The sequence below is a fragment of the Octopus bimaculoides genome, chromosome 20 (assembly GCF_046866305.1).
Source record: "Octopus bimaculoides isolate indiv1 chromosome 20, ASM4686630v1, whole genome shotgun sequence".
Lineage (NCBI taxonomy): Eukaryota > Metazoa > Mollusca > Cephalopoda > Octopoda > Octopodidae > Octopus > Octopus bimaculoides.
Window position 1 is genome coordinate 5864237 of NC_142947.1, and position 26073 is coordinate 5890309.

The 26073-nt window shown below is 38.5% G+C and overlaps 2 protein-coding genes across 6 annotated transcripts in view; both read right to left on the minus strand.

Moving 5' to 3' along the window:
• The window catches only part of LOC106873255 (glycerol kinase), a 52057-nt gene extending 38477 nt beyond the window's left edge, over positions 1 to 13580 (minus strand). For all 3 annotated transcript variants that reach the window (XM_089338694.1, XM_089338696.1, XM_089338695.1), the window contains exons 1-4: positions 13410 to 13580; positions 10754 to 10827; positions 4371 to 4477; positions 792 to 869 (exon numbers count right to left, since the gene is read on the minus strand). In XM_089338694.1, the coding sequence (XP_089194820.1) occupies positions 792 to 869; positions 4371 to 4477; positions 10754 to 10827; positions 13410 to 13478 (328 nt within the window). In that variant the 5' untranslated portion in view covers positions 13479 to 13580. The remainder of the gene's footprint in view (positions 1 to 791; positions 870 to 4370; positions 4478 to 10753; positions 10828 to 13409) is intronic.
• Positions 13581 to 20609: 7029 nt separating this feature from the next.
• Positions 20610 to 26073, minus strand: part of LOC106873257 (ubiquitin carboxyl-terminal hydrolase 2) — a 62443-nt gene continuing 56979 nt past the window's right edge. For all 3 annotated transcript variants that reach the window (XM_052975127.2, XM_052975126.2, XM_014920541.3), the window contains 7 exons: positions 25945 to 25997; positions 25256 to 25359; positions 24946 to 25008; positions 24130 to 24208; positions 22713 to 22802; positions 21663 to 21795; positions 20610 to 20868 (listed from right to left, as the gene is read on the minus strand). In XM_052975127.2, coding sequence (XP_052831087.1) covers positions 20796 to 20868; positions 21663 to 21795; positions 22713 to 22802; positions 24130 to 24208; positions 24946 to 25008; positions 25256 to 25359; positions 25945 to 25997 — 595 coding nt within the window. In that variant the 3' untranslated portion in view covers positions 20610 to 20795. The remainder of the gene's footprint in view (positions 20869 to 21662; positions 21796 to 22712; positions 22803 to 24129; positions 24209 to 24945; positions 25009 to 25255; positions 25360 to 25944; positions 25998 to 26073) is intronic.

The window sequence follows — 26073 nt, forward strand, 5'->3', positions numbered from 1 at the left end:
CAAGCTCCTTGCTCTCTGAATCCAGATTATGTCCCTATTGCTAGCCCTGTTTCTAAGCCAAGTCCTTAGGGACCCAAGCTAATTATGGCAGGGCTTCAGTATTTCAATGTCAGTCAGAGTTGTGGGACAACTGGAGCCACATGCCAGTCACATAAATAAAATCAAGGGAACTTGCTTTAAATGTTAGAGGGGTGGGTAGGGAAAGGGGGAAAGATTTCATGACATTGAGTTATCTTCTGAGTTCAAATCCCAATGAAAACAGTTTTACCTTTTATTTTTCTAGGGATGAAAAATTAATCCCAGAATGTCAGGTCAGAGGAAAGAACCCCCCACCCACCAAGAAAGAAAAAAAAGCAACCTTGTTTAAGAGTGATAAATGCAATTTCTTCTTTCCTAATCCTTGTTTTAGGAGGGGCAGCAATGTACCCCCAACTGGTGTAGCATTTCAGGGATTGTTTGAAGTCTTGTTGTGGGACAGGCACCTGGACAGTGCTACTGATTCTGTGCGTGAGAGAAAGAGAGAGAGATAGCAGAACTGAGCCCCAGTACTTGACTGGTACTTTTATAAACTCAAATCATGCTTAAAGGCAAAGGTGACCTTGGTAAGATTTGAATTCAGCTGGGACAAAATCCTACAATACAGTTGTCCAATGCTCTAATTAATCTGTTAACTGTTTGCATTTGATAAATGCAATTACAGAGCTTAAAAAGTTTAAATGAAAAGATAATTAACACAGGTGTAATACCAATCAACAAAAGAGCAAAATTGGAAAAGTGTGAGGTGAACGTACCAATGGCATTGAAGAGAGGTTTACCAGTCAACTTGTCCCAGAGAATGGTTGTTTCTCGTTGATTCGTAATGCCAATTGCTGAAAGAAAATATAAAGTTTATTGAATCCATCTTTGTACCATATTTCTGTTCAATTACATTATTTTTGTTCCAATTAAGTTTTAAAATAATGAAGAATTTTAGTCAATATTGAATTTGCGATTGGAACATATTTCCATGAGAATAGGATGGAAGGTTTTAATTTCCAACACTCTAAAGCAGGAATCTATGTCTCTATACAACTAGGGACCAACTTCAGGTGGTGGGTTGGCATTAAAATAGTTCCAAACATGCTCTACCATAATTTTGGACTTCAAAAAAAAAAAAATTTAATTCAGCAAAAACAAATATTTGGTAGCAGAAATGTTGTTGCTGCTTTAGTTGAGGTTACTTGGTGAAGCCAGGAATATGTTGTTCCAACTGTTCTGAGTAATTACTTCATTAATTATGATAACATATTGTGGAAGCCTCCTCATCAGGGTTTCCAAACCAGAGATGCCAGCACCTGTTGAGGGGAGGGAGAAGTGTGTGTGTGTGTGTGGCTGGGTGTCTCCTCATCTTGTGTTGGTTGTAAATGAGCATCACTGTCATACATGCAGTGTTTGTTCCCAGGCTTGCATGAAAAACTATGTCTTGCCACGGGGAAATAGGGGAGGGTTGGTGACTGCAAAGGTATCCAGCCAGAAGCAGTTTGCCTCAATATAATGTGTCTCGTACAAAGATGGAAAAATTAGAGAGTTAATAATAATAATTTCTACTCTAGGTACAGGGCCTGGAATTTGTGGGAAGGGTGTGGCCGATTACATTGACCCCAGTGTTTCACTGGGACATAATTTATCGACCTTGAAAGGATGAAAGGCAAAGTCGACCTCGGCAGAATTTGAACACAAAACATAGCGGCAGACGAAACACAGCTAAGCATTTCCCCTAGCATGCCAACAACTCTGCCATAATAATAATAATAATAATAATAATAATAATAATAATAATAAATAGGGAAGTATAAACTTTATTACTTCATTGAAATCATTCTTCAGAATAAAATTAACTTGATCTGTTAATCTCACTTTATAATTCCACAGATGATGATGATGATGATGATGATGATCAGTACTGTACGTGGTTCAACTTTTTTAAAAACTTAATTATTAGAAAACTGATTTTTCTGTCTTCAAATGTGAAATTACTTTTGTAATTTCTTAGGGGAAGAGTGAAAACCCCCTGCTTTACACGATAGGTAAGGTCAATCAACTTGCCAAAAGGAACAGCTAAATCTCTCTTGGCTTACATCCTAGCATCGTAACTGAACCAATATGGAAGCCTCTACAGGGTCAGTTGACCTGCTAGAAATAGAAGCTGAATCTTCCTCAAATCATATTGCCATATAGATGTTGGTATACCAACAGAAGGAATGGTCGTAGCAGAAATGCTTTTTTTTTTTGGGGTTGTTTACTTTATGTGAATTGATTCTGATGCTTATTTTGCCCAAGGTCAAGCCTGGTTGAGCATACCTCATAATCCAAGACCTTATCTTTTTTTTCTATATTTAGGACTGCATTCTCCACTGTGTTCTTGATTTTTAAACATAGTAAGATGAGATTCAAGGGAATTTGGTTGGTGTTTCTAGCAGGTTGAGTGACTACCTAGAGTCTGCCTTGCTCGTTCATCCCCCCTCCCTTACATATATCATGTAGGTGTGGATATGCTTATTAAAAAAAAAAGAAACTGTTACAAAGCCTGTCTACACATTGCCTGCCTGATGGGTGTCGATGCTGCTGCAGGTGAATGGAGTTCAATTCATCCAACAGAAGCAGGACTGACAGATCAGGTTCAGCAAAAAAAGTAGCACAAATTTTCTTTTTTTAAAGTAGCAGATTCTGTTAGAACTCAGTACAAATTATGAAAATTTGCTTTTGATAAATAATCCTTTGACACACACTAATAATAATAATAATAATAATAAAGAGAATATGGAGACTTGTACATCTGTAAAATTAATTCTATTTATATACAGTATATTATGCTGTATCATCATCGTTTACCATCCGTTTTCCATGCTGGCATGGGTTGGACGGTTCGACTGGGGTCTGGGAAGCCAGGAGGCTGCACCAGGCTCCAATCTGATCTGGCAGAGTTTCTACAGCTGGATGCCCTTCCTATCGCCAACCACTCTGACAGTGTAGTGGGTGCTTTTTACATGCCACCGGCACAGGGGCCAGAGGAGCTGGCATTGACCATGATTGGATGGGGCTTTTTATGTGCCACCCGCATGGAAGCCAATCATAGCGGCACTGGCATCGGCCACGTTTGCATGGCGCTTTTTACGTGCCACTGGCACAGGGGTTACAAGTTGAAAGGACGTTTTTGGCATTCTGCATTCTATATGAATGAACTGGATTATGATGGACAAGTAATCTTTTAATGGTGATTAACCAGTTGGCAGCAATTTTTCGTGAAGTATAAAATTTTGTTGAATTGTGTAGCAAGGTGTTCAAAAAAGAAAAGAGATAAAGTATGTACATAAGCTCTCCCTCTCCCTCGTTCAGTCTTCTCTCTATATATATAGTTGCCAGACAAGTTAAATGTGATAGCTTCTATATACAGATTTGCTAAACCAGCCAAGCATCACTCTCAATGAAATCCCCAAGACATTTTTAAATAGAAACCAAAGGTTTTTAAGTCTTAAACATCTCAGAGTGGTTGCCAAGGCTGGTCTGCATCTAAAATAGGGAGCTCTCAGTATTTTCTTGTTGTTGTTAAGGGTTTTCCAAACTCTTCTTCACCCTGGAGCCATTCATTAATGAATTTAGTTAATGTGAAGAAAGAATCAGGAGACCAACCTCCAGGAGTGCCAGATGTTCAAAGCCCCTGTCTATAGCACAACCATGTTTGAGACAACTGGGAAGTCTGTTATAATAAATGCAGAGAGATGCCAGTGCTGAGGTCTGTCATAGTTTGTCTTTCAGCACTGACAGCCTGTGTCACCACTCTGACATGGGTTAGTTTTAGTGCAGTTGGGCTCCCTCACCCTTTTAAACAGGGACCAGTTTAGCTGCAGGCAACCTGGCTTTGACATGGTCAGTGCAGTTCCATACCAAATATCTCAGTTGTTTGTTGATCCGTCTTATATGTGAAATGCAATCAGAAAATTACTCCTGCCAACAAAGAAACATCTATATTGACATGACCTACTAGAAGTAGCAGTGAAATCTCCCTAAAACCACACTCTGTAAGCTTTAAAAAATAATTTAGTTCCAGATACACTAGGTCTGCCAAAAAATAAAAATAAGGCAGGATAGTTATGGTTGGAAAGCCTTTAATTATAACTGCCAGATCAGGACTTCTGCTATTGTTTTAGACTCCCTCAACATAAGTGATCAAGATAATAATGACTTTGATTGCAAAATCTTTAATAATTAATTATATTTCAAATGAGAGACGGAACAACATTAAAGGGAAAAGTCAAATCCTTCACACCCACACCCAGGCACATCTCTATCAATTAAGCCCTCAAACGAAGAAATTAATTCCAAGTGCTTACCTTTTAAATCAGCAACATTTATATTCAAGGCTTTCAGGTTTTCAACTGCTTTAGACAAACATGTAATTACAGACTGCAATATTTCAGTGGGACTCTGCTCCACCCAGCTGCAAAAACAGGGAGAGCAACTAGTAAGGGAGGAAATGCTATCTTCATGTATATACATGCATGTGTGTTTGTGTGTGTGTGCACATAGAAAGAAAAAGAGAGTAATGTAAAAGTTGTAAACTAGGATTAAAACGTATATTTTATAATGGGCAAATATTATCTGATATAGAACTCAATACATTGGGTTGAGTGCCCAGATTTAAGCTTATTGTATCAAAAGTTGACTGTCTACTCTGAGTTTTGCCCCAGGATGGGGTTTTTAGGACAGCTGTGAACAACATAACCCGAGTTGAAACTCATGTCAACTTTTGATATAAAACAGGATAACAGAGAGATGGGGGCAGGGAGGGGTTCTGGTGGTCAGTAAGGAAACTAGGTGTCGAGGAATGGCTTGTAAGAGTTATGTACAGAGATGCCATAAGATTCAGCAAGGAATCTGACGTGCAGGTGGAGCCCCTCAGAGCTCCATTCTCAGTTCTCTGGGACCAAGACTGGTTCTCTGTGAGAGCTGAATATCCTTGACTTGGTTCTCACAGCTGAATCTGTCAAAGAATTAGAGATGAATTTCCTAGAGTGGAAGCAAAACCTAACACTGAAAAGGTCTTAAAGTAAATCTGGCAAAGACAAAGGTTTAGTTGCAAGGTAGAGGACAGGCCCCTGGGTATGAGCTATTGTAGATATACAGAAAAGGAGCAGGGAGAAATTCTATAGGGTGTACCCAATGTAAGCCCAAAGGATTGAGTTTGCTGGTCACAAATGCACAGGCAGGTTTAGCAGTAAAAGAATCCATGAAATTAATTTCTTTCAAATGGTTACAAGAATCCCTCGTAGCCGAAAGCTTTTGATACCTTGGTAATCAAATTAGTAGTGGAGGCAGGCATTCCGAAAGCATAGTAGGAAATTCAGGGAGCCATTAGCAGCACCAGTGATGCACAGCTCCCAACATGATGACAATCGACAGTGCCAGTTCAGCCTCACCATTTCATATTGGTCAGAGACACCCCACCCTCTGCGGGACAAAACATTGTTGTAGGTTGACAGCGGAAAAGATTTGTGGCAACAGAAGTCGAAAGAAGAGAGAAGTTAAGATTAGATCTAAGGAGTTAAGAGGTCTTAAAATATATCATAATGTTGGATGTAGGACAGCTCACATAACAGACCATAAGTGACACTTCAAGACATGATAACACATTAGAGAGAGAGGCATTCAAGATGATAACAAGCAGCACGTGTGTGTGTGCACTCCAATATACACACCAGTAACCGTCTTCAGAAATGGGTCAAGGTGAGAGTCTCAATATATATTTACTCAATCATGGCTGATTGGCAGCCAAAACAACGACTAACACAGTAAATGAAAAAAAGAGAAGAATAGTCTGAAAAGAGAGGACTCACAACTGGAAGGCGCCTGACCCTCGGCCAGTCCAAGCAAGGATGGCCTCTGGTCAAACAACAACAAACTTTCTCAATACAAAAGGCCACCAGAACACCCGAGGCTCCACATGTGTAGTCACCCCGAAACACATCTACCACCACCACACTTTCCTTTACACACACACACACACACACACACACACACACAACATAATTAGACATGAAACTGGAGTGTGCACCAGGGAACATGTACTCCTAGTTCATTTTATCCATTTCTGTTCAGACTGTTATAAACAACCACGAAATGTTGTTTCCCTAGAATTACACCCTAAGGAATTAAAAGAAAAAAAAGGACGCATTGGACAGTATAGTCCTAGATGTACATAATGATAGTTATGGCTACAGTTGGAGTGTCTTTGATTATGTCATATATCGGTGGTGGTTTTTTGGAGTTGACGTAGGGCTAAATAAGCACCACTTAACATGCTGTGGATTACTCAACCAGAACTGACCAACAGCTAAAACAACCAGAACTCTCAAAGATATAATCAATCACAATTGATCAGCAGTAACAACAGCAATATCCAATATTAATGGCGTGTGTATGTGCATACATAGATGCATAAATAGCCATATCGGTGCATAACTAGCTGAGGAAGAGGAGGAGGAGGGCTTTAACAGTTTCCAACCTCCTACAACTCCATGCAAATGTTTGATTAAGTGTTTTCATTTTCTAATTCATGAGGTGATCACAGAACAATGACAATCCAAACAAACAGAGCTTTCTACTATAGTTGGTATGTTCCAGTCAGCCTGTGGCCATGCTGGGGCACCACCTGGAAGGGTTTAGTGGAACAAATTAACCCTAGTAATTATTTTTTTTTTCAATCTGGTACCTATTCTATTGGCCTTTCTCACTGAACTGCTAAGTTTTGGGGACATAAACCAACACAAGTGACAGTGTTTCTGTCTACCAAATTTCCTCACCAGGCATTTGCTGACCTGGGGCTAAAGTAGGGAACACTTGTCCAAGGCCCACAAGGGACTCAACATGGTTGCGAATGGAGTTTGTTAACCACACAGATGTTTCTAGGTGTGTGGAAGGGGAGCAGACGCTGCTTTGTCTGTTTCAAACCGTCCAACCCATGCCAACATGGAAAAGAGGATATCAAATGATATGTGTGTGTGTGTGTGTATGTTTTTGTGCCTCACTGCATGACAAATGCTGTTGGTTTGTTTATGTCCCTGTATCTTCGCAGTTCACCACAAAGAGAGTAATAAAACAAGGAGCAGACTTGAAAAGCTAAGCATTGGGGTCGATTTGATTAAAACCCTTTCGTTACTAATGCTCCCCCCAACAACTGAAACCACCCCCACACACACATTATATATATATGTATGTATTATTTATGAATACAATGTCGGAGAACTGGTGTTTATGACAAAGCACAACAATGTGTGTTGGTGCCTTCATTTTCTACTCTCTCTCTCCCCCCTTTCCTGTTCTGTCGTATACAGACACACATGCGTCTGTGCGTCCATGTGTGTGTATATGCCTTGCCTCACATGCATCATACACACATGCACATGTACCTATATACATAAGTTATATGCCTATATAAGGAAATCAATCCATGCATATACATATATACACACACACATACATACATACTACTGGCTGATAAATTTATTGATTTATTGATCGAGTAGAGGACAGCCTTGCTGTACTGCTACTCCATAACACTAAGTGTGGGGTAAGAACTCGAGTGAGTGTTCACTTCACTCTAATACTCTTCCACTCAATCACAACACTGAATTGAGAAGAGCTCGAAACGGTTGATTCACCTGCTAGAAATAGCAGCTAAACTTCCTTAAATCATGTTCCCAACATCTTTAAAAAACGAATACATTAGCTAATTATATGCTTAAAGAACCTTTAAAAGAACAGTATAGGATAGGGTGGTCATGGCTGGAATGCTTCTGGTTACAGATCTGCTCAATAGGATTGACCTAGGGTTAAATTACCACCACCACTACTAATAGGCTGCTTGGATCTGTGGATTAGGGATGAGGGGTGGGTGGAGTGATAGAACACAGAAAATATGAATATGTGGGTACAATAGGTTCCTTCCTTCCTCTCTCTCACACACATATATATATATAATGTGGTGGGGGTCTGTTGTGGCTGAGCAAAGACCTCACCGAAAAGTTCTGAGTTCAATTACCATTGAAGTGTTATTTAAAGAGCAGCAGGGGGACACCTACGGGGCCTAAGTGGAGCCAGCTCCCTTCGAGTGTCAGGAACTAACAAGACAGAAACACTGGTTTGACAGGAGTCATTCCTCTGAAGATTTCTCCTGCTGTTCACTTGCCCCACAATGAACTTCCACTCATCGTGTGTGTGTGTGTGTGTGTGTGTGTGTGTGTGTTTCCACAAACACTTCTTTGAAAATCTCTGAGCTGTTGTTATCTTGCAACAGCTGATTTAGTGCCATTAAAGACGTGTGGAATAAGAGATCCCTGGTTTGAAAAAAACAAGTAATGGTTAACAACAAGAAGGGGCATCCATCTGTAAAACAGGGCCTCAACATATTCATGCAAGAATGGAAAAATGGGTGGAAAAAACGAATTATAAAAGTGGGGAATTTATATGAAAGAAAATAATTAGCACAGCACTTTACGACACACACACACGGAAAATGTCCCACTTAATATAATACAACCATAGACTGCCATGATCTCATTTCAGTTGGTTACATGAAAAAAAGAATTCAAGTTATTTTTACTGAAATTGTCAATAAAAAAAGAAAAAGCCGTCCCATTGCATTTGGTTGGGAGGAAATAAAAGACAAAGAAAGGGGTGTGTTGAAGAAAAGAAAGAAAGAAAGGAAAGACAAGTGAAAAGAAATGGGTTTTTTTTGTTTTTTTTTTGTTTATTTGGCTGAACTGATTAAGGGGCAAAAGTACAAAGTACAGAAGAATGTTTTGGAAGATAATAAACAGGGAAATGTAAAATGTTTCATAAAAACGGTTTTGTTGATTCAGTTCAGAAATTCCAAAGAATAAAGGGAACTGAGATGATGTGAAGTTCATGCCTTTCCCCATAAAATAAACAGATTTGTTGTCAGTTTCATCTACTTCCTGTTATTTCCCCCATGAAAATTATGATGAGATACACAAGCCAATGGGGGAGCATGTATATAGACACTCAACTGGTTAGAAATAGTAGCCAAATGGCCCTCAAATAGCGCTCTACTGTCTTAAAAACAGAAAATGATATATATAGAATAATGTCGTCTTAAATACACTTATGTTTAGTTAACTCTTATCGCCAGCAGATCAATACCAGTAATATATGAAGGATGGGGATGGGGGGGGAGGCTCATCCTCCTTCCTCCACACCTTGTCCCCCCCCCCGTGAAGCAACAGGCTGGACAAATTGGGACATAACCGTTTCTAAAGACCATGATTTTGCTGTCAACATTTCTGTGAATGGCAGAACTGCAAGATAAGAAGAGGAGGAGGAAGAGAAAGAAGGAGACGAAGTGGACCCTGCAGCCATAAAGCCTTTGTTGATACCTTAATCCAGCTGCTCTGGATTTAGGGTCAGCAGGTGCAAAAAAGCACAAAGAAGAGGAAGGGAACTGCAACATGGCTAAAATTGTTCATTGAAGAGTAGAACAGGGCTGTACGCTGACCCCAACTGTGAGAACCCATCCAACCATGGCCATCATGCAAAGTTAACATAAAATAATGAATATGATTATATATAATCATCCTTGTCCACTTTTCCATTGTTGCAGGGGTCAGACAGATCCCTTCCTGGCACCAATCCTTACCCATTTCCAAGCCAGGGGATATTGCCCCAGACATGGTGTTTTATAATTTTTTTTTGAAGTAACAAAAGAGATCACTTTTAAGGTGACTTTTACAACAGTCAGGTGATATCAAGATAAGGAGACAAACAGACAGACACACACACACACACACACATAACAGCATCATTCAGTTTCTATCCACCGAACCCACTCATAAGACTTTAGTCAGCCTGGGACTAAAAGACCAAGGTGCCACAAAGTGGGACGGAATCTGGAACCAACACCAGAGTTTATGAAGCATTAATTAAACATTAAAACCTGTTTGTTCGTGAGTATGTGTGTGTGTGTGTGTGTGCAGACAGATATTAGACATAAAACAAGTGGAAAAGACAAAAGGAAGAGAAAGATAACGAAAGCCAAAAGTACGAAGACGGGAGAGACGACCTGTTTGTAAAGAACAAGTTATGTGGCTGTACGTTGCTTTGGTTAGAAGCACACAGCATAACGATTAAATATTTATTGGGAAAGTGAAGAGGTTCAATCACTGTTGTTATGGATTTGTTTTAACCGTCTGCTGGCAGAGATTTAGTTTCTTTTTAGACATGAAATAAACATTTTGGGTTTTAATATTTTAAAAGGAATCCTTGCTTGGAAACAGGTGACAGGTGACAATAGGAATGGCGTCTGGTTTTAGAAAATCTGCCTCGAAAACTTCCATCTGAGCCATGAAAGCATGGAAACCTCGACATCACAATAATGATGACGATGACGATATTAAGGCCTAAGCTGTACAACAATAACAAACACACAAGAATCAGTTTTTGTGGCTGACGGATTAGGATTATGGTTTGCCTTTCATTTAGAAATAAAGGTCCCTAGTTCGAATCCAGTCTGGTACCATTTACACATACTGGTAACGAGCAAACCAATGGAAGCATAGTGTAGATATAAAACATTTATAAAATCTCCATTGATTTGTCTGTGAAGAAGGGACCAACAGAGGACATTTACGATGGTTTTTTTATAGCTTATCTGAGAGGATTAAGAATTTAATAAAGAAAGAAAGGAGTCGTTTGCTCTTACCCTTCTTTAGGGTAAATCAACTTGACGTCCACTTGATGATATGTTATCAACTCTCCGGTTTTACTTGCAAAGATCTGCCAAGAGAAAACAAAATGAGGCAAGAATTAAAGTCTTGTTAATAGAAAGCAAAGTATTAAAACATTACAGCCATTACAGACACACCAACCACCACCACCACTACACAAGTGACAACCATTACCACAAGAAATGAAGAGAGATTTATGAAACAAATTCTGTAATGACAGTTGTCTTCCTTGAAAATCTCAAATTGTTATTTCTTTGTTCACAAATCATTGAAGTTACAAAGCCATTGACACTGGGTGAAATAATTTAAAAAAAACCCATTTATTAAAAAAAAAAAACTGGTAAGGGTTAGTAAATAGGAAGGGCATCCAACTGTAAAACAATGCCTCAATAGCACATTCCTCTAACCCCTGCTTGTACAGAACATTCCTCTAACCCCTGCTTGTACAGAAAAGCAGACATTCAAATGAAAAGATATAACATGGAGATGGTCAGTAGTAGCTATGTCTAGCGATGGACCGACTTTGTGTCAATAAATCTGATTGACTAAAAGTGCCAGACAGACTGTAAAGCTCTTCAATATACACATTTCTACCATTTATTACCTGCAGCATTGTGCCAGAATCGCTGGGACTGCAACTGATTGCCCACAACTCAGAGAACTTCATATCACCATTCAGTTAAGATCACAACAGTATAAGACAACTTTTGCAGAGCAGCTTTCAGAGGGTTAAGGAGAGTTCTACGGCTGCCTGGACACCCTACCCCCAAAAATATGCCAGCATCAAACATTGTCTACCTCCATCGGAATGTCTGGTTGAATAGGCATCTTCTACAGTTGTAACTAAAAGACATACGTAGACTGAACTACAGTGGGGCCCCTAGCGGGTTTAGGTAACTCTGGGGAGGGGTCCTGCTCTGAGACAAATGTCACTTTTGTGGTAACAAGGTTTATGGTTGAGTTACAAATATGTTGACGAGAATTGTTTAATGCTGCCTGAGTCGTAGAGAAAGACCACCCACGGGGAGATCGAAATGTAATTCGAGACAAGTTTGAAATATATCAACATGTTTTCTTCATTAGTAGACATAAAGGTAAATGCACATTGTTACATTGAGCAAGTATCAAGTTTGCATGATCTTGTCTAACTACAAACTATCCAGCAGATGTGACCATCTGTTCCCAGGATCGGTACTAAACGCCCGAAGAACTGTCACCCGTGCAAATACTGGTCACGCCCCATTATTGGTGTTTCTAAGGTCTACTTGTTTGATTGGCAGGTTCGAAATTATCAGTCCCTTTTAGAAAATGGTTCGGTTCTTATTTTCATACATTCAACAAAATCTTTTGTCTGACGTTTGCTTAAAAGTTTCAGAGATACTCCCCCCCCCCCATTGGCTTTTCGAGTTATCTATTTTTATAGAAAATTTTATACACAGAGCAATTATATATATATATATACACACATACACACAAATGCGTGTTTGTAGCTATCTCTACATTTAATTTGACATGCTAGATATGTGTGGAACAATAAAAGAAGAGTAACAAACAAACATTCATTTGAGTTAAGAGCTAAATGAAAAAGGGTGGGACTTTTGTCGAGATATAAATCACAAGTTGTCAAATAGAAAATGAATCTATAAATACAGACACAAAGACAGCGTCTTCGGTTTTCCTTCATATTTTATGGTTGTAAACCACAAAAAGGAAAATACGAACAAGCAAAACATTTAATTATAAACATATAAGGTTTTCTGAACAAAGACGCATAATATAAAGTGTTCTTTATCGTTAAATATAAAATATGTAATTATATAAAATACATATTTAATTAAAAATATTGTTTCCGCCAATAAAGTAGTAAAGTCGACCAAATTGTTTTTGAAAGTTTAGAATAGAAGAATTCTGGTTTTGTCTCCCGTCCAACAATAATAATTCAGTGGAGACACTTGGAACAAGCAGTACTTCGATTTTTGTAACCTACATTATTTTATATAATTACATATTTTCATAAATTAACAAACAAACATAGCTGAAGCGATATCTTTCTTTTATAAAACAATAAATCAACGGTAGTCGTGTTTTATTTCCTGTCTGAGGTTGAGGACCATAAATATGAAGGGCTACCGTGCTAAGTGGTTACTAGGAAGGATAGAATTAATGAAATTAAACACCCTCTCCCTTAGTAATTGACTGGCATTTTATTTTTTATATCGTTTCTTCTGTTTCTTTCAGAAGTCAATAAAATAAAATACGAGTTAAGTACTGGTGCGATATATTGCCATTCTCGTAAAACATTCAAGAAGTGAATGAAAGACGAAGACGGAGGAAGGATGAAAGGAAAAATAATATAAAAAAGAGAAATTATTCTGAAGAAGCAAAACAGAAAATAACCCAGTTAAACCCAATGTAGACGCGTGTATAATCTATCTTTTTATCCATGCGAGTGTGTAGGATGAATAATTATTTACGTGGAAAATAAAATAAAACCCCAATTTAGTTTTTAAACAAAAAACCACGGAAATATAAAAGTTAAAAAAGATAAATTGAAATGAAAAATTGAGTGAGAAGCAACACCGGTTGGTAGGACAGGAAAGCTGTGAATAAAGGAGAAGAAGAAGAACTTACCAGAACACGAGTACTACTGGTTCCTTGGTCTATGGCCCCAATTAAGGGACCGTAAGAGGTGAGAGCCATGGGAGGGTTTGTATGGTCTTTTAATACAGAGAGAAGTGAGGGTTAAAACCTCTCTCTCTCCCACACAGAACCAGTTTATTTGCCTCAACACCGCACACACACACACGGTGCTGACCTGGTGACCTTGGCTGTCACGTGATTTGCTCAAAACCGCGCACTTGCCTTTTTCTTTATTTATTTGTAATTCCCAATGATTATCTGGAGATCACGAGTTCACTCTCTCTATCAAACATTATTTATTTATAATTGTTGTTATTCTAATCACGAAAAAAAAAAAAAAAAACAGCTGGTGAGCTGACAGAATCGTTAGAGCAGCAGCGAAAACTGCTTTACTGCATTCGTTCGAATTTCTCGTCCTACCGACGTCCAAATACTAATGTACCCCACGAGGGATTGACTATCCTTCCTCACTCTTTAAAAGAAAATTACTAATCTTGTTCCTAAATCAGAAACCGTTATTTTAATCATGAATAAATATTTTCGTGAGGCATGTGACGCTCTGCTGGTCGTTTGTCGTCGACCCTAAATGATTTTTTATTCTCTGCTTTGTTTTTTAATATACTTTGCAATTTTGGTAACGAAGTAAACCAATTGAAAATAATCTGGGAACGAACCTTTTTTTTCCCTTTCTCTCCTCCTCAAAAATGACACACACTCTCTCTTTTATTGTTTATTTTTATCATATTCGCAGCAACTCATTTATCGAGCCAGGGAGGAATCCTCTATGTGGTCATTCGACCTACTAAAAACAGCAGCCAAATCTCCCTCAAAATTAGATTAGGCATTCTAGACGTGAATGGAAATGTGATAGACGATAATGTAATTCTAGAGACGGAATGCTTCTGATCTCATACGTTTGCTCGGTGAAAATAGAACTCATTTTACTCAACTAATATGGGAGCATTTATGCAGCCGTTCGACCTGTTAGAAATAACAGCATAACCTTCCTCATGCTTCCGTAGTTTTCAAAAAGAGTGGTGGGGTAAAGTCACATTAGACAATGAAGTCCCTCATATAGACGAAACGGTCACGGCTGGAGAGGGTTTTCTCGATGAGATCTGACCTGGCCCTAAACAACAAATTGTATTTTTTTTTTTTACCTCCTCTATCTTTTTTCTTCAAAGACTAGGATATAATTTAATCTGTTCGAGATTTACTTTGCAGTCTTTTTGGGATCGATAAAATAAAGTCCCAAACAAATCCTTGGGATGATTTGGTCGCCTATATCTTCCCCTAAAATTTAGGACCTTCTCATATGTATATACTGTATTGGGAAAATTATTGCAAGCAATTAGCATTAAAATAGCTGAAATTTTGGTAAAAACACTCGAACTCGTAATCTTCGTGTCTGTCAGAGAATTCTTAGAAAAGTTTCGAAAGAAGTTAAAAGCAAATTTGGTGAAGGTGGAATTAAAGACTTTCTCTTTTTTGTTTTTAACAAAATCGTAAAATGTTGTTACTGTAAACCAGAGGTTCTCAAACCTTTTGGGCCATCGCTCCCTAATGGCCACATCATACACTCAGCACCCCACCCCTATTTTTATGAATAAATATTTTATATTTTACTAATTTATATATACTATGAATCATTTGATATTTAATATAATATTAGATAATTAGTATACAATACTATAATAATATTACGATAAATACATAGCGTCCCCCAATCCACTACCTTCCTTCCAATGCCTCCCTTTTCTCTGCTGCCCCCTTAGACACCAGCGCTCACTTGGACCCTCTCAACGCCCACCGGGGGGGGGGGGGATGAGGCGGTAGCGCCCACTTTGAGAACCTATGCTGTAAACTTAACCCTGCAAAAGAAATTTGGGAAAACTTTTGAAAATAAAAGTAGGGTTGGGCGAGTACCCATTGGACAGGGCGAAAAAGGGTCAGTATTTATACTTATATTTTATCAGTATAAACCGAAGGAAAACTGGAATAATAATGGTTTCAAATGTTGGTATAAGACCGGCAATTTCGGGGGAGAAGTTACATCAACCCTAGTATTCAACTGGTACTCATTTGATCGACTCCGAAAAGATGAAAGCTGAAATATATATGGAACCAGGAAGATTATGTTTGGCGTCTTGCCTAATGTTATAACGATTCAAAGGACCCAGGGAAAAAATTCCTTCATGTTTCATGGATTCCTTCAGCTGTTTGGCAGAGAGAGAGTGTGTATGTGGGGTGGGTGGGGGGTTATATCAAATGATGTTTATGTTTCAGATGAAGTAATTGCTGCTGTTGTTGTTTAGCCCTAGGTCTGTCCTGATTGAGCAGAACGATATCCAAAGACATTCCAACCATTACTAATGTATCCTTCCTTCCCTTTTTTTTTTGAGGGGTTTGGGTCACATGACTTTGGCTTTCGTCTTATGAGGATTGATAAAATAAGAATTGGTTGAGTAATAGAGTCTGCTCGGGCTGGATCATGTCATCTGTGCTTGAAGGTCCAACCATGGCCATTTGACAGAAATGCTGTATTCACTAGCGTAGCTAGAGTGTGTGCCGCCCTGAGCGGCCCTTCCGTTTGCTGCTCCCAGACCCCACAAAAAACACACGCTACCTACAGCAGACCCAGAAGTGGTGTCCCTTTAAAAGCGCCGCCCGTACCCCGCCCCCACCTACACTACTGGTTGTATTTACTACATTAACCCCTACTCTTATCAAACACACGTAAGTATCGATCGAAGGCTACACTGTTATATATCGATTACGGTCGATTTTACCAATCAGTTTGGCAGTGGGGGAGGGGGTCAACAGGATGTTGGGTAACGGACTGATTATGTAACCCTGAGCTATCTGAGCCTCACGAGTTACGTTTCTGCAACAAGCCTCCGGAACTTCAAGTCGCATGGGGGAGGGGGGGAAAAATCACTCTGGCTTAAATAATGCATTCATGGATATCTCTATCTGTCTGTCTCTATGTCTCTCTCTCTCTCTCTCTATCTATCTGTCTACCAATCTATCTATTTGTCTAAAGTGGCTAAGGGCACTAGTCAGCATCAGTAATGCTAAAAATGAGAGTCAAAACAACTCTGACGTCTGTATTTCTGTCTTTTGGTTGTAAATTGCGAATAAGCCACTTTTACTACGTATGTATGCCGTGCGTGCGTGTTCATGCACGTGCGCACGCGCAGGAACTGAAAGTGTGAGGTTAGTGGGGTAAATATTTCAAAACTAATTAAATATTTTGCCTGATGGATGTTTTCAGTTTCGCTCAAAGAATCTGATACACTTCAACTGTAAAATATCAGATATTTTGACTTTTCTATATTTTCTTAAGCAATCGCTGTTGCCATCACAACGGCTTGTTGCTATGGGCAACTGTCTGTAGCAGGGTAGGACGGGGGTAGGGATAGATGGTAAGTTGTTTTTTTTTTATAAATTCTGGCAGGGAACGAAACAAGGACCACCTTGGGTTAGATAGAGTCGTGTTGTTGTTGTTTCTGGTCTGACCAATCTGGATTAAGCTGGTTTATTACCACAAGGCATTCCAGTTCTGACCTCTCTGGTTTTTTCTTTTCATTTATATGTATCTTGGACTACATTTTCCAATGTGACCTTCATGATATTTTTTTATAAACTACGCACACATACACACATACATATATATCTTATATCATATATATATATATATATATATCATACATACATATATATCATATATATATATATATACATCTATCATTCACCATGATAGATCGCTAGCCACTACATATTCTTTATTTTCTCTCCTTGTTCCTTTCTGTGGAAGAGCGTAGGCTCGAAACGTTAAAGACTTTTACACTTCCTGAATGTTAAACTAATACATCTTTTTGTTGTCTACACCGCCTGTCTTCGTCTTTTGTGAATTCTCCCTATTTATATAAACATACATACTTACATACGTATATCAACATACATACACACACATATATCCACACATACACATATACATACACACATGCAAGCTCTCTCATTGTCTCATCCCTTATATTTGTCGTTTAGCCTCAACCTGGTTCTCTGATGCACACATGATCAAAGACATTTCAGCCATGACTATCTTGTTAGATTTTGTGGGCATAATGTATCAAGGAGTGAAATATCCAATGTCTTTCCTTTTTAAAAATAATCAGGAGTGATTAAGTTGCTATTTTTAGCAATGATGGGTGACCGATTGGTGGTTCTATATTGAATCCTTATATATTTCTTTTAAAAGGCGAACCCTTTTTGCTCTCAACTTACCTGAAGCTGACCCTGGTTCTCTCATACAAACTCTGTGTTATAATAAAACCTTTCACTGTTTATTTGTATCCCAATCACAGATGCTGAGCTGGGAAAATGCTTGGAAATATTTTGTCCATTTTTGTGTTCCAAATTCAAATCCTACCTAGGTTGATTTTGCCTTTATATAAAATAAGATACCAGTCATGTGCTGGGGTCTATGTAATTGACTGGCTCCCTTCCCCCTAATATCGACTGGTGGCTTTATGTCGAAATTTGAAATGATTTACATTCCAAACAAAACATTGATAAGGACAAAGGTTATTTAATTAAATTCTTCATTAATTTCAAAATTAATTGAAACAAAGCCAGTGTAGTTGAACAGAAAAGTAGAAACAAATGCTTAGCGGTATTTCGTCTGCCGCTATGTTCTGAGTTCAAATTCCGCTGAGGTCGACTTTGCCTTTCATCCTCTCAGGGTCAATTAAATAAGTACCAGTTACGCACTGGGGGTCGATGTAATTGACTTAATCCCATTGTCTGTACTTGATTGTCCCCTCTGTGTGTAGCCCCTTGTGGGCAATAAAGAAATAACAAATAATAATTACAACAAATGACCTGCTGTCCCCACAATACTTACCTTGCCCCTCCCTGTCACCATTATTATTTGGCCCCAGTTTTGATGACAATCCCTTTTAATTAATGGGTTTCCAGCTGGAAGCATCCAGTATTTTTCTATGCCTAGATGACATTGTCTAATGTGTCCTTCGTCTTTAAGATGGTGTCGGGTATGATTCGAGAAGGGACAGATACGGAATTGGTTGCCATTTCTATCAGGTCAAGTAACAAGGAAGAATCTCTGTCACTGAATCATAAAGTCTTGTTGTTATTGTTGTTTGTTGGAGACCGTTGACACCTCTCACTTGCAATGTCTTCTCCACCGGATTTTCAATCAGTCTCAGTAATGAGCATTCAGCTGTTTAACCGATTCCCCACTTTTGAAATAGGCTGGGTATTCCACAGGCACATGTACCATTATTACTGAGACAGACTCAGAGTGATGCCATGAGAGAAAGCTGGTCCTTTGAATTACAAATACAGCCCAGAGAGAGAGAGAGAGATGGGGACAGAGAGAGAGATGGGGAGAGGGCATGAAAGAGAGAAGGACAGAGAGGGAGAAAGAAGGGGGAGCATGAAAGAGAGAGGGGGGGGGGGACAGAGAAAAGTAGATTCCAATTCTGGACAAACAAAAGCTCCAACACTGCAATTTGGATAACAATAATGGTAAGTGTTGCATATTGAACTTTGAGATATTTTTACGGTTCCACTTAGAGATCATTTCTGTAAAGTCTGTGTTAACTGGTGTCTGTCTTTATTGAAAATCCTTTGCGTTTTTGCCTCATTAATTACTGGTATAAATGCAAATTTATAATCTGGGTAGAAGAGCTACAACTTTCAAACAGTTGTCCATAAAGTTTCTCCTTTCCACTAAAATATTGGCAGAGATATTCACCTCTGCAGGGCAACCAGCCTCCATGGCTGTACAGGACATTTCTTTTCTGTCCCAAATAATTATGTTGGGTCTGTTATGTTTGCATTTGATTGAAGTTTTGATGGGAATATTTCACCAATCCTCCTTCTGCTCTGAATGTATTCCATGGTGGAGGTGTTGTTTATACTTATCTTGGAGCAGTCTTTTCTGTGGTGTGTGTGTGTGTGTGTGTGTGTGTGTGTGTGTGTGTGTGTGTGTGTGTGTGTGTGTACTTATTTGAACCTCAAAGCGAAATGAAACAATAAAACCCCAAAATGTTTCCATACTTACACACATAGCTTATACTGCAGGAATTTCCTTTCATCATTTCACTTTAATCATGAGGAATTAAGTAAATGAATAAGTGTGTGTGTGCGTATATACATGGAGTAGAGACAGCCCCACCCCACCCTCCGTCAGTCTTGAATGACCATGGGATTGCACCTAGAAAGTTCCCCTCTAGGGCACAAGTCTGGACAAGGTTGTTTGTGGAAGACCAGCAGTTGCCCAAGCATACCAGCCTGCCCTCTACATGCCACTGGTGTTGTCGCAAGGGAAGCAACAAAGGCCGACAGAACTTGGCCCCAGTGACGTCACAACTCATTTCTGCAGACAAGTGAACTGGAGCAATGTGGAATAAAGTGTCTTGCTCAAGAACACAACACACAGCCCGGTCTGGGAACTGAACTTGCAATCTCATGATTGCAAACCCAATGCTCTAAACACAGCCATGTGCCTACCTAAATATGTGTGTGTGTGTGTGTGTACAAACACACGCAACAAGCTTCTTTCAGTTTCTGTCTGGCAAAATCCACTGACAAAGCTTTTGTGGGCCAAGTGTCTTCTCCCATCGTCTCAAACCAACGAAGCCTTGTGAGCAGGTTTGGTAGACGGAGGACTGCTGTATATCTGTCCAACCCATGCCAGCAGGGAAAACGAACATTAAAGGACGATCATCATCATCATCATCATCATCATTATCTCCTTGGCTTTTATTATGAAAACAAAACTATTTTTTCTGATTTGTTTTGGTTTCTTTTTATCATTTGTTTCTTCTTTTCATATATTTATTTATTTATTTTTATTTTGTCTCTTGTTATTTCAAATGAAAATGAAAAAGAAATTAAATTAAATTAAATATTAATTTAAATACTAAAAATGTAAAAAAACAAAAAAACACATACACATATGTATATCTATATAGATATAGATATAGATATAATGCTTGATAATGTAAATCGTTGACAGGATAATCGTTGCATTAAGTTTATAAGATGGAGGCTGGAGAGAGAGAGAGAGAGAGAGAGAGAAAGAGGGAAGGGGGGATAGAAAAAAGGGGAGGGGGTAGAAAGAAACGAAAAAAAAAAAGGAAAATAAACAAACATAAAAGCTTGTCAAATAAAAAATGTTCTTTTATGTGTTTGAAGAAATTATTTAGAGAAAAAGGCACCGGTCCATTGGCACAAGTCAATAGCAGAATGGGTTTGGTTTGGTTGGTTGTGCAGCCTGGAATCTGCGGCTTGTCGGCTGCTTTCTCATGTTCAGTGATGCCGGCTGAATGGTGGCGGCACGATGAGGATTCACTTTCTCTGGTAGAAGAAGACGCATTCCCGACTGCCTGTGGCTGTGGATCCCTTCAGGATGTTGCTCACTCTGTGCAACAACAACAACAACTGCATTAGAAGGTCATAATTCTCAGTAAAAGAATAATAATAATAATAATCATAATCCTTTCTACCATAGGCATAAGGCTTGGAACTTTGGGGAAGTGGGCTAGTTGATTACATTGGCCCCAGTATATAACTGGTACTTATTTCATCAATCCCGAAAGGATGAAAGGCAAAGTTGACCTCGGCAGAATTTGAACTCAGAACGTAGTGACAAATGAAATATTGCTATGTATTTTGCCCAGCGTGCTAACGATTCTGCCATTTATAATAATAATAATAATGACAAGTTTCCAATTTTGGCACAAAGCCAGGAATTTGCAGGGTAGGAATACTAAAAGACATGTAGAATACCATTGGTGAAATCTGCTTAGCAGAGTCCCATCTATCTCTAGGTTAATGAATAAAGACTAATATTAGGTGAATGAAGTGATTCAGTTGGGAATTGAACCTGTACTGCAGATTTCCTTCATCAGGAACTTAATAATACAATTTTAAGGTGGATGTTTTGTGGAGGTGGCCAAGGAAAGAAGGCTGGGGAAGCATGTTCAGCTGTTGAGCTGATTGGCAAGAATGGGGGAAACGGTTTCATCCCCCTTCCAGCCATGCCATCCCCCCACACATCTACACTCTGCTCCTTTGTCCGTCTGTGTGTCTATTCTGTAAATATCTGACAAGCCAGAGCAAAACTACGATAGAACTCCCCCCACTCCACTTCTTTTACCTGACAGAAATAGGAGGGAGTTGCCATGGTGGGATTTACTGTTATTGTCCACTTACCGTGTGTCGTTGTATTTGTTCCATTCTGAGGTCTTTGGGTGCCGACACTCTGCCCAGTAATGTCCACTTGTGGCGCAGTCCCCGGCATGGAGACAAATAGCGTACAGGGTATACGTGGCCAATTTAGGGTTACCTGAAGAATAAAGGAGTCAAAGACTGTTCAATTAGGGTTTTGGCAATTCAAGGCTTCATGGAAGTGTTTAAGAATTTGGTAATTTAGACAGGTGAGGTGCATCTGTTGAAATATTGAGTATTTTGGGTAATTTAGGTGACAGGTGAAATAATTGGAGAATTGGAATTCTGGTTCAAGTCTAGTTTGGTAATATGTTGACAGTCAGGAGATGCTCGAGAGGAATTAATGGTTGGAGATCGAAGAAAGTGATATGTTGGGAAGATGGAAGGAGAGATGGAATCTAATGTTTATCTCTAAAAATGAGGATAATAGTCTGAAGAGTTTTTATCTTATATATTGATGACCCACAATATTGCCATATGTGCAACAACACACACACACACACACATTATACATTGTGTTTGAGTGTGTGCACACAATTGTCCATATTTGCACATATGTGTACATAATTGTGGAGTTTCACATACAAATATGTCTATGTACATATAAACAAACATAACAAAAATCACTCAGAGACATCATCCGCATAAAGAACAATAGTTAATTTAGTATTAATATATTTAGTGTCTAATCAGAAATACTGATGCTGTGAAGAGAAAATATTAGCTCATAACATACTAATAAGATTTTCAAAAACTTTTTAGCAAGTATGAGAGACAACTTTAGATATGTTTTGGTCTTATTCTGACCTCTTCAAAAAAGCATCAAACTTCATCATACAAACGAAATTAGTGACAACTACATCAGTAACGAGATGTACAATATCATTAAACCAAAAAATCCACTGATAAAATTAATATCAATCATTGAGTTCATGTTGTTTCTTTCCTCACCACACAGTTATTTCTCAGTTAGCTTTTAAATACTCATTACATTAATTATGAAAACACTAACTTGATTGGTTTTATATAGCTTACCTTTTATGGCATATTTCGTAAAATTTAAATTTTCAACAGGGTATTGCATCTCTGTTTTTAATTTACCCAGCTTCTCGGCTCGTTGGAAATCTAAAGAGGTTAGTCAAGGTACGAACTAGAAATATCGATTGAGGGTAGAACTTACTGTAAGGGTGGCGGGAAATGTAAAGGGGACAATGGTGGTGGTGGTGGTGGTGGGGTGGTGAGAATCTTTTTACATTTGAAGACCACATTAAATTAATTAATTGTGAACTAATAGAGGGGCATTAAAGAAACATTAATTTCATGAAGAAATTGTAAAAACATTTATTGGGGAAAATAATAAAGGTAAACTCACCTTTAATAACTTAATTATAATTCTATACATAAATAGGGTGCTGGTGCCATGTAAAAAGCCCCCAGTGCCACTCTGTAAAGTGGTTGCCGTTAAGAAGGGCATCCAACCATAGAAATCATGCCAAAACAGACAAGAGAGCCTGGTGCAGTTCTTTGGTTTGTCAGCTGCTGTCAAACCACTCCACCCATGCCAACATGGAAGACCGACATTAGATGATGAAGATGTGTGGATTCCTTGTTACTGACTGGTAAGAATTTTGAGGGACATTAAGCCATTATTTCCAGCAGGTCAAGCAACTGTGTAGAGGCTCTTGTGCTGGCTCCCCTCCAGTGTAGAAAATACCAGGTGTCCAGATTATTATAGCTGCCCCGTTTCATACTATATAATATGGTCATTAAACAGATATGAGAGAGGCATGGTCAGTCTGGAACAACAAATCTGTGGCTAGTGTTTGTCCATTTAGCTGACCGATTGTATACCATTAGCCTTCTCAAACAACAACAGCATCAGGCATAGAGAAAAACACTGGACAGTAAAGATGATACAACATGTCGAGCCGGTACTAATTACATGGTCCCTTATACGATTCCCCTCTCTTTGCCACAGATAGCAGGACAGTCATTAGCTCAGCTGTAAAGTGACAAAGTGTGTGTTTACAAAAGATTATAATAAAGTCGATTCATTGAGGGAACAAAGAAATCTATAAAGTCTGTGATTAACCCAGGCCTTTGTAGTGTTAAGTAACGGAATGCTTACTTATTCTATAGAATGACTATATTCTCTGTAATGGAATGGTTAACTCTTCCATTAGCTTCAAGACAAGAGTATTGACTAGTCACAGGTACCTTTCCCAGGTAAAAAAAAAACAAAAAACAAAAAACAAACCTTTCACCATATCCCCTTTATGTTCCTATATGAAAACTTTTTAAGCTATGAAAAATTGAAAAAGGAAGTGTTTTGCTTTGAAACAACAAATTAATTGCAATGAATTTGAACACAAGATCCAGGGGTTCACAAGTCCAACCCCCTATTCACTCAGAGTTATTCTTCCACCATCTTCTTTTGTCAGAAAAAGGATACATAAAACTAATACTTCAGGTAAATGAACAAATTCTTTTTTACAATTATGTAGAGTTAGTTTGGAACATTTCTTGCACATCTGGAAAAGAGAAAAAAAATATGTGTGTGTGTGTGTGTGTGTGTATATATATATATATATATATATATATATATATATATATATATATATATATATAGAGAGAGAGAGAGAGAGAGAGAGAGAGAGAGAGAGAGAGAGAGAGAGAGAGAGAGAGAGAGAGAGAGAGAGAGAGAGAGAGAGAGAGAGAGAGAGAGAGAGAGAGACAAGTACAGCTCAAGCCAGCATGGAACACAAATGTTATGTTAAATAATGGTGTATACCGTATTTTAATGTGTATGAGGAAACTTTTTTGTCAAAAATTAGGTTAAAAAAATATGGGAGTTTCTTATCCATGGATAGTATTATAATCCCTTACAAAACCTTTTTTCAAAATTTTAAGCCCCCAAAATTAGGGGGTTCCTTAAATTACTTAATATAGTAATGAGTGGTTTAAAATCTTAATAACATCTTAAAAAGGACATATTGGATCTTATAGTCCAAGGTACACAATACCTAAAAAAACAATGTGGAGTGGACATAGGGATGCCTTCTATTATAGTTCTGTTTGTTCAAGGCATACTTGAACCTAAACAACAACAACAAACTTGACTGAGATCTTGGAGTCGTCTCCCCCTGTTTCCCTCTCCACACTGGGAGATGGAAATCTTTAAATGAAATTATTTTGGTTCACTCTATTCGGTACATAAGTGTTGCCATAACAACGGCTGTATGTTGGTTGACACAAATAAATCACTTACATTATTTGAAGTAGATTCTATAAAATCTTCGATAATATCTTCCATGTTTACAGTGCGGAATGCCTGAAAGAGAGAGATGAATCCACGAGTGAGAAGGGAACATTAGAGTTGATGGGGGTTACTTGAAGGAAGGGTGACGGAGGGAGTAGAGTGGATGAGAGGATTAACAGCTTCATTAGGGGAGAGGGATTATCAGATTTAGTATCTATGGTGGACCGGGAGAATCAATAGAAGATAGTGGATTAATATCTGTGATGTAGTGATGTTCAATACTGTAATATAGGCAGATGATGAGAAAAGAAGAGCCTACCTTCTTCATGGGCAAGGACATATCAAAACTTGTGTGGTACTCTGTTGATTTTGAGTAACACTCAAGACATTCATAATTGTGCTTCATCTGCATAGCGAAAATATCTGCAACAGAGCAAGAGATGGGTCATTGAGTGGGGTTAACACCAGAATGCATAAATTACTTACATGAAGAAATTAAAAAAAAAAAAAAAAAAAAAAAAACACTGAACCACTTTTTGCTTTCACCAAAATTTCTTAATAAATTGTGGTAGAAGAGGTTCAGAGGGTTGGATTAGAGTTGGATTAGAGAGCCAAGGGTTCAAATGTACATTCATTGTGTTGTGGTCCACTGTTCTGCTTGCTGCAGTTTACTCGACTGATGTGTCGAGGGGTGGTGGTGGTGTTAGCAAGGTATCCAGGTCTAAAGTCATTTGAACCAACAAAACACCCACCCACCTACCCACATATGCAGTTATATAAATAAATAAATAAATAAAACCAGTGGAAGACGGTTCATACTAAGGGAAATAACTGTGTGTGGTTCTCTTGTTCAATTACCAACAAGCCATGGAAGGAGGGGGGGGGGCGGTTGAGTTCTATTGGGAAGTCAACGATACATTTATCACAGTTGGTCTTCCTTCATTTTGCTATCCTGACACTCTGTGGGCTTGACTCCCTATAATTCTGATAAGAAGAAGCAAGGGTTACCTGTAATTTTAGTGTCACCTTTACAGAAGTCATACCAAGATGCATGGTTGATCCTGGAAAGAAAAAAAGAATATATCATCATCATCATCATCATCATTTAACATTCATGTTCTATGCTGGTATGGGTTG